General features: G+C 43.3%; 1 protein-coding gene across 3 annotated transcripts; it reads left to right on the top strand.

Moving 5' to 3' along the window:
- Positions 1-342: 342 nt before the first annotated feature.
- Positions 343-11982, top strand: LOC144180623 (uncharacterized). Of its 3 annotated transcripts, XM_077708937.1 has the most exons (5): positions 343-449; positions 1434-1545; positions 7351-7462; positions 7856-7899; positions 11822-11982. In XM_077708937.1, the coding sequence occupies exons 1-4, from the start codon at positions 406-408 to the stop codon at positions 7879-7881; spliced, it is 294 nt and encodes a 97-aa protein (XP_077565063.1). In that variant the 5' UTR covers positions 343-405; the 3' UTR covers positions 7882-7899; positions 11822-11982. The 3 variants fall into 3 exon arrangements, with proteins under 3 accessions (XP_077565063.1, XP_077565062.1, XP_077565065.1); XM_077708936.1 differs by lacking the exon at positions 7856-7899; XM_077708939.1 differs by lacking the exons at positions 7351-7462; positions 7856-7899; positions 11822-11982 and adding an exon at positions 3869-3988.
- Positions 11983-12869: the final 887 nt, after the last annotated feature.

The following is a 12869-nucleotide window of genomic DNA, read 5'->3' as shown; positions in this document are numbered from 1 at the left end:
AGCCCAAGAAAGACTATCGTCTTTAAAAACCGTAAAATTACGGCGCCCGGCACGGCACTGCAGCCGCAATTTCACCGTAGGTTCTCGCCTGCCGTAACCTCGAGTGACGGAAAAATTACTGTATTTTTCAAAAACCCCATGAATAACCTTTTATTGTGTATAACTGGCAACGAGTATCTGTATTTACCAATGAATTGAGCATCTATGTTGATAGCTACAATTTTTTGCAACGCGTTTTTATCAGAGCGAGTGTAATATAAGGAACTAGTTTTTCTTTCGGACGAATATGAGAGCAGCTGCGCGGCGAAGCTATTTGCACTCTGTATCGTTGCGCGAGCTAGTCGCCGGCACCGGCACGGGCAGATTCGCGCCTTCAATTTTCGTTGTTTCTGTGATTTTACTGCCATGGATTTACCTGCCGGACGACGGAATACTCCCGAGAAGTCAAGGTAAGTGAGTAGTCAACCTCGTTTTCTTGCGTTATGTATGTAACGAAGGAGAGTTGCTCGCTAACTTTGGTCCGCGTAAGTGGTTAGCCCTAACCACTTTATATCTTGCTCCGTGGCCCTAACGTTTTCAGTGACTCGTTCTGAGCGTTCCGTAGATTTTCGGGGTGACTTTTGTGCGCGGGTGTGACGTGTGTGCGCGAGAACGATGGTTGCACAATTTCTAGCCGTTTGTTGAAGTGGTTGTGCCGTACTTTGCTAGCCGAACGGTTTGATTTCAAATGAAATGAGGGAACCTCCGGTATGCGAATACCTGCATAAGTATTAAAAGCACGTCGTGTACTCCTACTGACGCCTAGTAAACGCACGTCGTGTACTCCTAGTAATTCACGCTTGGTTTGTTTGGTTCTTCGCTTTTTCGTCTTAAAATACGGCTCGAGAACTGTGCACAATAAATGTAATGATTGCCGTGCAAGTTTAAATAAAAATAATAAACTGGGTAATTTTCGTGCGTACAACGTCGGATTAAAATGCTATCTGGACGTTTTTTTGCATTTCGATTGAGGTTACGGTGTTGGAAACGAGTCTGCGGCCGCATGGCTCGCTCATGCAGTCAGAACGTTTTGACATGAGATGTTAGGATAAGCAACGTGCGTGGAACCCGAATTTGTTCGCTACATTAGAACAGCATGCATGTCGGACCTCTGGTAGAGTAGGTTTGAGCAGCGCTGGTTGCGCCTCGGGCTCGGATTTCAGAACCGCGAATGTTAATTTACAACTGAGATCCTGGTAAAGCTATTCAAAAATAGTTGTTAAATATTTGTCACTTATGGCATGTTCACGTTCAGCCAAATACTTTTCTAGCCGAGAGGGTACAACACACTTTGGTGATCTGAGGCATACAACATGTGGGATTTCGCCGGTTTAAGGCAAACAGCCCGCTTCTGGTGTCTGGCCTGTTCTTTTCTAATAACCTACATGTTGCAGGCTGCTGACTGGTGCACCTTTCATTCAAGATGGCTTATTTGTGAGGCCTACTTCAAAGCCCAAGGTTGTTTCCTCATCACACATCACCGACTGTTTTTCAATCTATGAAAAAGTGGGTAACACATTTGTTCTACAGTTTATATGAGTCTTGCTATTATGTGCAGGACAGAATTCCACTAATCTGAACTTGGCATTTCGGGAAATCCTATTCCTACTCAGCGTAAATGCGTAAATTATTAGTGTAAACTTACAATTGAAAAAGCACAGGATAGGAGCTGACTCATTTCTTTATTGCACACTAAATGTATTTGTGTACTGTAAATTTGTGGTGACGTAAATGTGCTGCACAGCCTCGATAGATGCCAACAATTTGGTAAATTTTGAAATTTCAGCCGCACTTCAAATATTGGGATGAAAGCAAAAAAGAAAAAGAATGCTCAAGTGTGCAGCTCTTGCTGCTCATTAAAATCATTGGGTGGTTTGAATTAATCCAGAACCTTCCAATACTGCACCCTTCATAGGTCACATAGCTTCAGCACGTAAAACCCTCAGTTCAAATTTACAAAGGCATAAAAAAGGTATATTATACCCCTTGCCAACACAAGCATATGTGCGTAATGATAAACTTAAATCTGTACGAAAGAAGTTCACACAGATAGAACTAAAGAGTACCGCCCTGAGTATCTGTTCATGAATAAAAGCTTTTAATAAGCTTTTGCGCTGGCTAGTGTGTTTTGCCCTAGAATACTAGCCTCATTGAAGTGCTGGTGATGAGTGCATGCCCCACACAGGTTGAAAAGCCATGTGGGCCAATGCCTGTTTCCTGAGTGACATCGTTACTCCTTTTTGTGACACGGAGAGGGAAAAGTATACTTCGATTTAACACTTTACGCGCCGTAGTTTTTCTTCTGCTTGCATATAGGCTTGGACATGTTGGAAAAAAGGGTGTTGCCTTTTCGAAATGCCTGGTTTTATTGGAAGTACTTGTGCACCAGTGCAATATTTCTGTGCATATATACTGCTGGTGGTGACATATGATACAGAGCTGAAACTTGGTGCCTTGCAGAACAACCAGAAAGCACATTTAGGTCTTCTCATCGGGCCATAGAGCAAATAATGTTAGGAGTAACACTCATGGACAGGAAACGCGCTACCTGGCTCAGAGAACAAACTAGAGTAGAAGTTCAAATAAAGAAATAGAACTACACTTGGGCTGGCCATTTAATGAGATGAACTGACAAGTGGTAAACAATTAGCGTAACAGCGGATACGAATAGATTGGTCAACAAGAAGGGGAAGGCCATAAACTGGTGGAGGGATTATTTAATTCGGGGATAGACTGTGTACTCTAGCAGGGCAGGGCAGGAGGAGTTGAAAGTCGTAATGAGAGGCCTTGGTTCTGCTGTGGACCCGAGTAGGCTGATGATGACACGTTCTTTGTGATAATGAACGGCTCAGAATCAACACGTGCTCTTGTCGTGTGCTTTTGCAATCGAGAGCTTATGTCCAATCTTTTTGCTGTTTTGTTATGTTTTCCAAGTGCCACTGTGCCTAGTAACATTCCCAGAAAACTTTTTCGAGTAAAAGTTGGCTCTGTAAAATTCACTTGAATTTATTGCTCTCATTATTATGACTGACGGGGTTTCCCTACGGAATGTTTATTGTGAACAGTTTATACTCAATCTGTATGCCAGTGCATATGCCACTGTTCGTATAACAGCACGAACGGTAGAGGAAAAGACAACTTTAACGTACATGTTTGTGGCTGATGACTATTCTGTGGGCATGTCAAGTTTGATTGCTTGGTACTGTTTGACGAGTACTATTACTGTTGATGTGCACGTAATGTAAACTTGAAATTTTAAACTAAAAAATTCAGGAACAAAATTTTTATTGCCTTTTTTTCGGTGCTATTGGGACCTAGCGATTGTGGGAGCATTAATCGTGCCCCCATTAATCAATTAATCATGGGGGAAATAATTTAATCATCGTTGACATTCTTATGCAGAGCTTTTTTTTTAGTTGTGCCAGTTTCGCTTTATTGAAGCCAGCCCGACGGGTTACCACGATGACCCAACCATAGTGACATCACAGTTTTGGGCCAGGGTTGACTGATCTACAAGACATCAGTTCTGCACAGTGCGTGATGGAGCCAGCAACATAGTGCTAGTTCTAGCTAGCCATGAATGGTGTGGGTAGTTCCAGCTACAGGTTGTTGCGTGCAGTGGAACTGTCAGCAAACACTAACCTGCATATGCAGGAAAAGAGGTAAAAATGGGAAAATATGTGCTATGTGAATCTTCATTCAATGCACTAGTGAAAGAGGGGCTAAATATCCGATGTAGGATAGGACTAAACCTCTGTAGGCCTGGAGACATATCTGCTTTGATTTCTCTAAAACGGCAGTGCTTTGTGCGTGACCCTTTTTGATGCAGTTTGGCTGGCCACACACGAGCACAGTACCCTGACGTTCCCTCACTATGTACTACATCGTGCAAATGGCCCGACAGGAGCAGTTCATGCTGCCAAGCCCACAACACAACATTGCACTGGATAGGTTGGCAAGTGTTCCACACTATTTTCTGATGTGGAAACTATGCATACGACTGAACATGCTAAGTAACTCGGGGGACGAATTGCAAAGCATGCTTTCCGCACTGGGCGAACAGAGTAGAACCGTGGGCCTGAAAATTAATATGCAGAAAACTAAAGTAATGATCAATAACCTCGGGACAGCACAGCAGTTTGAGATAGATGGCGAGGCAGTGGAAGTGGTAAGCGAATATATATACTTAGGCCAAGTTGTGACCCCAGATCCCAACCATGAGGCAGAGATAATTAGAAGGATCAGAATGGGGTGGGGTGCATATGGCAGACATTCTCAGATAATGAATAGCAGCCTACCATTGTCGCTGAAGAAGAAAGTGTATGACAGCTGCATCTTACCGGTACTCACCTACGGGGCAGAAACTTGGAGGCTCACTAAGAGGGTTCAACTTAAATTGAGAACGACTCAGCGGGCAATGGAGCGGAAAATGATAGGTGTAACATTAAGGGACAAGAAGAGAGCGGAGTGGGTCAGGGAGCAAACTGGTGTTAAAGACATATTAGTAGAAATTAAGAAGAAGAAATGGACTTGGGCAGGGCATGTAATGCGAAGGCAAGATAACCGCTGGTCATTAAGGGTAACAGAGTGGATCCCTAGAGAAGGCAAGCGCTGCAGGGGGCGGCAGAAAGTTAGATGGGCAGATGAGTTCAAGAAGTTTGCGGGGATAAATTGGTCACAGTTGGCACAGGACCAAGGTAATTGGAGAATAATGGGAGAGGCCTTTGCCCTGCAGTGGGCGTAGACAGGCTGGTGATGATGATGATGAACATGCGTTATGCCTACCCATTGCTGTTCAAACTTCCTAGACAGATCTCTACGTGCACAGCATAGCCCCACCTTGGATATATTAGGCTCAGTGCTTCTTTACAAAATTTTGAACAGAACTCTTTTATAGCGATTTCCGTGTAGTGTGTAGCAACCGTGGTTTGTGTGTCTTCGTTGCGGTTTTTTTTTTAGACTGTTTAGAGTTGACTTGATTAAACCAGCCGAATGCAGTTGAACATGTTCATTTCCGAAGTACAAAACACAGGACAGAGGGACGAGAAAACAAAGGAGATCTGAAATACAACTAAAATAACCTTATTGGAGTTCCACAAGAATGTATACGCAGCATGTGTTCAAAGACGAGAAATTTAACCCAGTATTACCTGAACTTTGGTTTTGTACGCCTATTAGCAGTAAATTTTTGGGTAACGTATAAGTTTGGTATAGTTGAACTTCAAGATGTGACCATAAGGGTAACCTCCATAAATTTGATATAGTTGAACTTTAAGATGTGAGCATAACCGTGCATTCTCATTATTTTTTGTATTGTTTTCTTGAAGATATTGTAAAATGGCTGATCATAATTGAGAGAGAGCAAATGTTGAAGCTGCAGATGCATAGTGTGTAGCTTACAACAAAATAATGATCAGTACTTTTTACAGTGCCGGTGAGTCTGTCCCCACCATACAACAGTGGTCCAGTGGATATCTGTATTACTTAAAGCGTGTTGTTGGGCATCACGTATTTACCAACTTGTTACCACTGCACAAGAAATGGCAGCGGACAAAGGGGAAACAATGGGAATGACAACCACATAGTTGTCTGTGTATACAGGCACAAAAAGCCATTTGGGTGGTCTGCACAGCCCTCATAAGTGAACCCAAGTCATTGGTGCTTTTAATGCGTAGCTTTTTTAAAGCGAAGCTTCAGAGTTTTCAATGATGGAGTAAAGTGAAAACACTCGCAAGAAAGCCAACTTTATAGATGACGAATTATCGTGGATAAAGTGGAGAAAAATGCTTCCTGTGCCTGGAATCGTACCTGGATCCCTCATGTTATGAAGCCAGCGTCTATCTGACTGGTCCATTTTGATAGGGTTGAAGCCATTTGAATTTGTAGAAGGGTGCATGGACGTGCAAAATTAGAAACATACGGCACCGCACCATGTAAAAACGGCGCTGGTTGAACGCGAAGCTTTTGTCATGTGAAATCAAATCTCAAAGGGCCAAAATTCAAAGGAACTGCAATCTGAAGTCCAAACCGTCTGCGTCCAAACTAAAGTCCAAACTCACACACCAACCAAAAATCCGTCACAAGAAAGCTTCGTGTTCCACCATCATTGTCGTTAGATGGAGAGGTGTATGTTATTTGGCTAGTAAGCGGGCGTTCCCAGGGTTCAAAGCAACCTTTTTCGTCGTTGGTCGTTTTTTGCTAGTGCTAATCAACACTAGTGGCATGATGTGGCTTTTTATAGCGGGAGTGAAAATGATGTATATATAAGTAACATTTTTAAGTGCGAATGCACTTCTTAAGCGAGCCTGAAGCGTCCGCCGCCGTCCGCATAGCAACAGCTGCGGGTGCGCGCGCTCCTCGTCTTCCTTGGCAACGGGGGGAGATGGGCGCGCGCTGCCTGGCCGCTGACATGGCACATACCCACGTGGGGGATTGGCCAGGAATCTCCTCGTCTTCCTTGGCAACGGGGGGAGATGGGCGCGCGCTGCCTGGCCGCTGACATGGCACATATCCACGTGGGGGATTGGCCAGGAATCGGGCGTGAGAAGGGCTAATGCACCCGCTTAAAGGAGTACTGACACGAAATTTCAAAGCTGAGATCCGCTCTAGCAATCAAGTACAACGACAACACAAATAGGTGTCTGTGAATAAATGCATCTTTCTTTTTTTGTAGTTGTGTGTGTGTGTGTGTGTGATCTCTCTTTCGCGAACATTACCGAACCGCGCAAATTCAACTCGTGCATTCGCACTTTCACATTCTTCCCCTCGGGGAAATGCGGGGAATTTTTCTGAATTACTACCAGTGCTGCTACAGTTCATGTAAAAATTGCTTTTTACACATGCAGCCTTGAAAACAATATACCAACACAAGTTTTCAAATGAGAATTAGTGTACTTTAAAGAAGACTTCATTATTAGCTTTTCAGGAAATAAAAAATGGGCTAAATATTGGCAACGAAGAAGGGCAAGTTAAAAGCAGAACATAACCGAAACGAGACTCCTGGGCAGCATGACACAACGTAAATAAAACAAAAATTTGCTGCAACGGTTTAAAGAGTGTTTGAAGAGAGGCAAGCCAGAAGCACAATGAAAACAAAAGATGAAGATTTTGACTCGCCCTGCTAACAAGAGCACTGAACATGATGAGCACGTGCATTTGGACAAGCTTGAACTACAAGGTTACAATCAACTCTATTTGGTTGCTTGGTAAAAAGCGAGATGATTATTGATTATTTGTGAATGCTATGCACTATTTGTGTTTCCCAATAAAACGTTTTGGCCAACTTTTTTATTTCATGCAAATGGGATACAGAAGATTGTCTGTTTTGTGGAGGTGCAGTCATCCTGGCCACTACAGGAAAAGGCAGGCATGAAGAAGGTGGACAAAACAAGCAACCGACTTGCAACTGGTTCACTGACAAGTGGTGGGTCAATGCTTGTTTTGTTAACTTTCTTCCTTTGGACCTGTGAAACAACCCCAAGATGTTTGAGATTGTCAAACAAGTCCTGTGGAGCACGGGGCCAAACTTAGCAACATGTTCAATCAGTCACCCTTTTCGCACCAGCCTTTGATTTTCTGCTAACCCTAGCACATACACGTGTGAATTTATTTGGGGCAGAAAGAACCGCATTTACATGGCAGTGCTGGAATGCATTATCATGTGTGGTACAAATACGGCATAGCAACAGCTTTTTGTGTTCTCACTGTTAACCAAACTGCATGATGTTTGCACTTATAAGTGCCGTGTCCAATATGCTTGCCAATACTTGATGGCATTTTAAAAATTGCACTTTTTCTATTTACTTCCATGTTGAAGCCAGCCCTGGCAACATGCCCGCATGATTTACTTGCAACATTTCGGTGAGTATGGCAAAAGGGATATAAAAAGTGTAACTCCGAGAAACACTCCACACGGTGATGATAGCAAGAAAAAATGTGCTTCTATTATCTCATGCATAGCACATTTACAAGGCTAAACAATATTGCTGTCTACTGCAGGGTAGCTGTGGCTATTTCGCAGGAGTTCATCAAGTGCACGAGTTCATCAATAGCCAAAGGATAGTGCAGAGAGGGTGGTTGATCAAGCATGCTGTTTACCCGCTCCTGCTTCTTACAGCCATGTTTACTTATTTCGAACACTCTGGTGTTCAAACGCTTGCTTCTTAGACAATGAACTGTGCGATCACTAGCTATCTCGGATCTTATTTACAACAGGTTTGGTTATTGTCTGTAAACACATTCGTTTTGTTTAGACATTCTGAGCAGTGCATGTATAGAGTGCACGGATTTCTCTGTTAAAACTATAGTGGTTATTGAATGTGAACATCTTCAACAGAACTCTGTCTGGTTGGGCTAAACTTAAAAGGCAAATACACCAACCAAGGGCGTTTATTCAAAGCAGTCAATCGAATTTAGCTGCGACAGGAAGTTTTCTGCTGTTGTTTCTTTGATGACACAAAAGCAGTCGTCCACGTACCGGAGAAACACTTTGGGCTTTTCAGGGAAATTTTCAAGAGCGATCCTTTCAATTTTTTCCATTACAAGGTTGGCTGTGGTCACGGAAATAGCTTCCCCCATCGCAGTTCCACTTACTTGCCTGAAATATTGCTGCTTGTAGCAGAAATATGTGCTTTGCAGTCAGAACTGCAGAAGTTGCGTAATCTCGCCGACGCTGAGGCAGGTCGTGGAGCTAAGGCTGTCATCGTTCTCGAGGGCACTTGTGGCGGCTGCGACGGCCAGGGAAACAGGGACGCTGGTGAAAAGCGACACGTCAAAAAAATTTCCCCAAAAAGCCCAAAGTGTTTCTCCGGTGCGTGGACGACTGCTTTGGTGTCATCAAAAAAACAACAGCAGACAACTTCCTGTCGCAACTAAATTCGAGTTAACCAGCCATCCAATTCACCATGGAAAAAGAAATGAACAGCACCTTACCATTCCTCGACGTTTCGATAAAAAGACAGCAAGACGGATTAAATTTCACAGTATACAGGAAACCCACCCACACCGGCCGCTACCTGCCATTCGATTCCTGCCACCCAAATTGCCTCAAATGATCTGTGGTCTCAGCTCTCTTACTTAGGGCCAGAACTATATGCTCAACAGAAGAGGACCGGAAGAAAGAAGAAAAAGCCGTAATCGCTGACCTGAAGAAAAATGGATACGCGAGCAACTTCATATGACGCGTCAAACGCCGTCTTCTTCAGCCGGGCTGCAACCAAGGAAATTCCTCTGTACTGACGCCGCCGGTCAACAACCCCTCTCCTGTCTCCGCCGTCTGCACCCCTCACCCCCTCGGCACGCCGACCCATCCGTATTTCCGTCCCCTATGTTAAAGGAACGAGTGAAACATTATCCCGCATTCCTCGCAAGGAAGGCATTGTCATCTCCCACAAGCCAGTGTCAACACTTGGACGGCTCATACCTCGACCTAAAGAGCGGCAGCCAAAAGAAAAATCCCAAGGGGTCGTCTACAAAATTGCTTGCGCACAACGCCCCGCTAGTTATGTTGGGGAGACCATGAACTTCCCGGAACGCCTCCGCCAACACAAAAACGACGTTCGCAAGTCCGACACTCAGCGCAGTGCATTGGCCGAGCACTGCGAAAAAGCTAACCACACGATTAACTTTGACGGCGCGCAGGTGATTGGCACCGAAACCAATTACTCACAAAGATTACTGCTTGAGTCCTGGCACATACAAGGGAACCGGCAAGGCCTGAATAGCTCCCTCGGAGCCCTTCCCACCATCTACGCTCACGGCCTCCGACGCGCAAGGGCAAGAATCCAGTAAGAAAAAAGAAAAAGAAGACACCTATATAACCGCTTCTTCTTGTTTGTACATAGTCACCCCTGATGAAGGAGCCGAGTTGGCTCCGAAACGTTGGGACCGCTTTGAATAAACGCCCTTGGTTGGTGTATTTGCCTCTTGTATTGGTTATTGTCCCGTCTAGTGGGTTGTGAAAGCAATTTTCTTAATGAGAACACCTTAATAGTAATGAAATGTATTTGTCTCAAGTGTGTTTTCAGGAAGAAAATCGATTGTGGCTGCATAGTAACTCAATTATTTGGTGCGGCAGTACGTAATATATGTTGTTTACGAAAGAGTATGGCACTTGTTACCTGTGCTTTAGGTTTCATGTTTCATGTACTTTTATGCACTGAGGCTGAGCTGTACAAAGGAACCTATGAACCGGGAATAATTTGTGAGGACAACTTTTTGCATCAACATTGTGTTTGACAGGGTAAAGGCAACAAAATGCTGCTGCGCTTTGTGTGAGGAGTGGGGTGTTCACTTTGCCGAGTAGGCTGCTCAGACCCCTTGAATGCCTTTCAATACCTGTATTTGTGACCCATTGGTCTACAAGACCACAAACAGTTTGACTCTCCTACTTCAAACTTTTTTTGTTTAATTTGGAGTTTCTCTGAACTGGAAAGCTTTGGAAGTTACGAACCAGCTCTCCTTCTTCACCTGCTTTTTATATGTCGAAGTTTTGAAAATATGGCTTAGAGGGCTAGGAAAACATACGTGTCGTTCATGCACTAGAACCCAATTAAAAACACTGCTGTATTCTTAAGTACAAAAACAACCCTGACAAGTGACAAAAGAAAGTTTTTTTCAAGGAACGAAAAAAACAACTTATTTAGCATTCTTTTGGTTGTGAAAGTATTAGATTATGAACTAAATTACTTTACCCACTCTCCCCTTCCTCCACTCTGCTTTGAAGGTGCAATCGACCCCTCACTGCACTAAAACAAACACTTACTGACCAAAAGCTGGGAGGAGTTTCCCACCTAGCAGATGGTGTTAAACGCAATCATTATCTTAAGTAGGACTACCTGCACTAACTCACTGACGTGCCTGTCTTTGTAGGCACTTCTTTTTACCTGAGATATTCATTTTCACCGTCTTCCACAGTAGGGGATTGAAGTACAAAATGTTACAGAAGGTCTACAGAGTACACACACAAGTACAAAGGCCCAAAAGTACAAAGGTTCAGAAAAACCACATACAAAGTAAACATAAAAGTATGTGATTCCAACTAATATAATGAAAAACATTGAGCTAGAAAAATTGGCACAGGAATGGCTATGTGGCAGCTTTGAAGTTGCCCAATTTGTGCGTGAATGATGTATTGTGGAAGGCCATTCCATTTGATGCACTCTGAATGGTAGATCAATGGAGAGTAAGTATTATGCAGTCCTGCCCAGCAATTAAAAATTATTCACTGAAATATATAGCCCTGCTGCATAATTTGAAAGAAAAAATGTAGCTTGTGCTAGAAGTGAGTAGCTTGGTTTGTAAGACTTTGTAATGCATGCTGTATATTTTGTAAACACTAGATTGGCAACGTTTCGCTGATAGAACCCTTACCAGGACCAGTTTGCTTGCAAAATGTTGACAAGCCAACTTTCTCTTCCAAAATTGGCGGCAACTTATTCTGTATAGCTTTTGAGTCTTCTATTTACTGTTCTAGGTAGCGTGAAAGGCTGTTTGATATAGCCCTTTTATTTTTTTCAGTACACCAGTCTATTGCTGTTTTTGTGGTCACATTTTAAACAGTATTTATACGGCTGCTTAATCATTTGACTTGCATTGTTGGCATCGCAACCGAACATTGTTTATTTTCTTGCACAATCCTGAAATCATACCCAGCTGTCCCACTGCAAAATTTTACATTCAGGTAAAGGTCAGTTTGCTGATTTAGTATTTGACATAAATGCGTGCCTTAGTATGGACTCCGAGCAGTACTGCTAATCGTGAATAAATGTTTTGTGTTTTTCAGGTTTTACATTTTCACTTCAAGGAAAAATGGCAGCAATTACATCACACAAAGGGAGCCACATAAATTTCCTGGAGGGTTAATTTCTATTTTGTAATTCGTGGTGTGTCAACTAAATGTTATTTTTTGCAGCCATCCGCATAGTTTGAAGATGAGAATTGTATTTGATATTTGGTCTGTTACAATATAGTAATCGAAAATAATTTTGTCTTGTGTGCTCTTTTCAAGCACACAAATACACAAAACTCCCATAAGCTGGATGCCAGGTAAGTTTTCTGAGCATTGTGGTGTGATATAGCACAAAAACGATAGTAATGTGAAAAGAAAATGTCGGTACAAGTGTTGACTACCAACTCGTCTATTTTGCTGCGGATATGGATTTATGAATTCGCTGGCAGTAAAAGAAATGGGTTGCACATTAGCACTTGCATACCGTCGTTTCTTTTCAAGTTGCGATTCTTTCTGTGTTTTTCTCCACATGACAAGCCACTTAAATTTATCGTAAAAACAACCATTAACTTTTGACACCAGAACATTGACGTAACTAAGAGTAACGCCTCTGAAACAAGTACGTGTCCATCAACGGTGGTGTTTCCGTAGGCTGGTGCTACGGCATGGCACCTGTAAATGCTGGTATGGCACTTTTGCCGTGAGGTTCAAGTACGGCTTCACAATTGTACTTGTGTGGTACGGCTTCTCATCGTTTCACTGGCCTTACGGCAATTGTGCCGTCGCTTGATACTACAGCTTCAGTAGCGTTTTTTCGTTTGATGGATACTTACCGGCATCAAGAGTTAGCGGTCATTGTTACCGTAAAGTTACGGGAAAATGTTTTACAGTGTATGTGTAATTGATTGTAAGGTTTAACGCGCCGACCCTACGCAGTCGATGAGGCGCGCCGTAGTGGAGTGCTCCGGATTAATTTTGACCACATAAGGATCTTTAACGTGCGCCGAAATCTCGCACACACGGGCGCTTTTGCTTTTCGCCTCCATCATAAAAGCGACCGCCGTATCCGGGAATCGCACCCGTGACCTCGTGCTCAGCAGCG

The sequence above is a fragment of the Haemaphysalis longicornis genome, unplaced genomic scaffold, assembly GCF_048455015.1.
Source record: "Haemaphysalis longicornis isolate Haplotype H1 unplaced genomic scaffold, Haemaphysalis longicornis Haplotype H1 scaffold_4, whole genome shotgun sequence".
NCBI lineage: Eukaryota > Metazoa > Arthropoda > Arachnida > Ixodida > Ixodidae > Haemaphysalis > Haemaphysalis longicornis.
This window is presented reverse-complemented; position numbering and strand designations above follow the sequence as displayed.

Coding starts and splice junctions, on each gene's coding strand:
- LOC144180623 (XM_077708936.1), top strand. CDS start 406: ATGGATTTACCTGCCGGACGACGGAATACTCCCGAGAAGTCAAG. Junction 450..1,433: donor AATACTCCCGAGAAGTCAAG/GTAAGTGAGTAG, acceptor TACATGTTGCAG/GCTGCTGACTGGTGCACCTT. Junction 7,463..11,821: donor AACTGGTTCACTGACAAGTG/GTGGGTCAATGC, acceptor TGTGTTTTTCAG/GTTTTACATTTTCACTTCAA.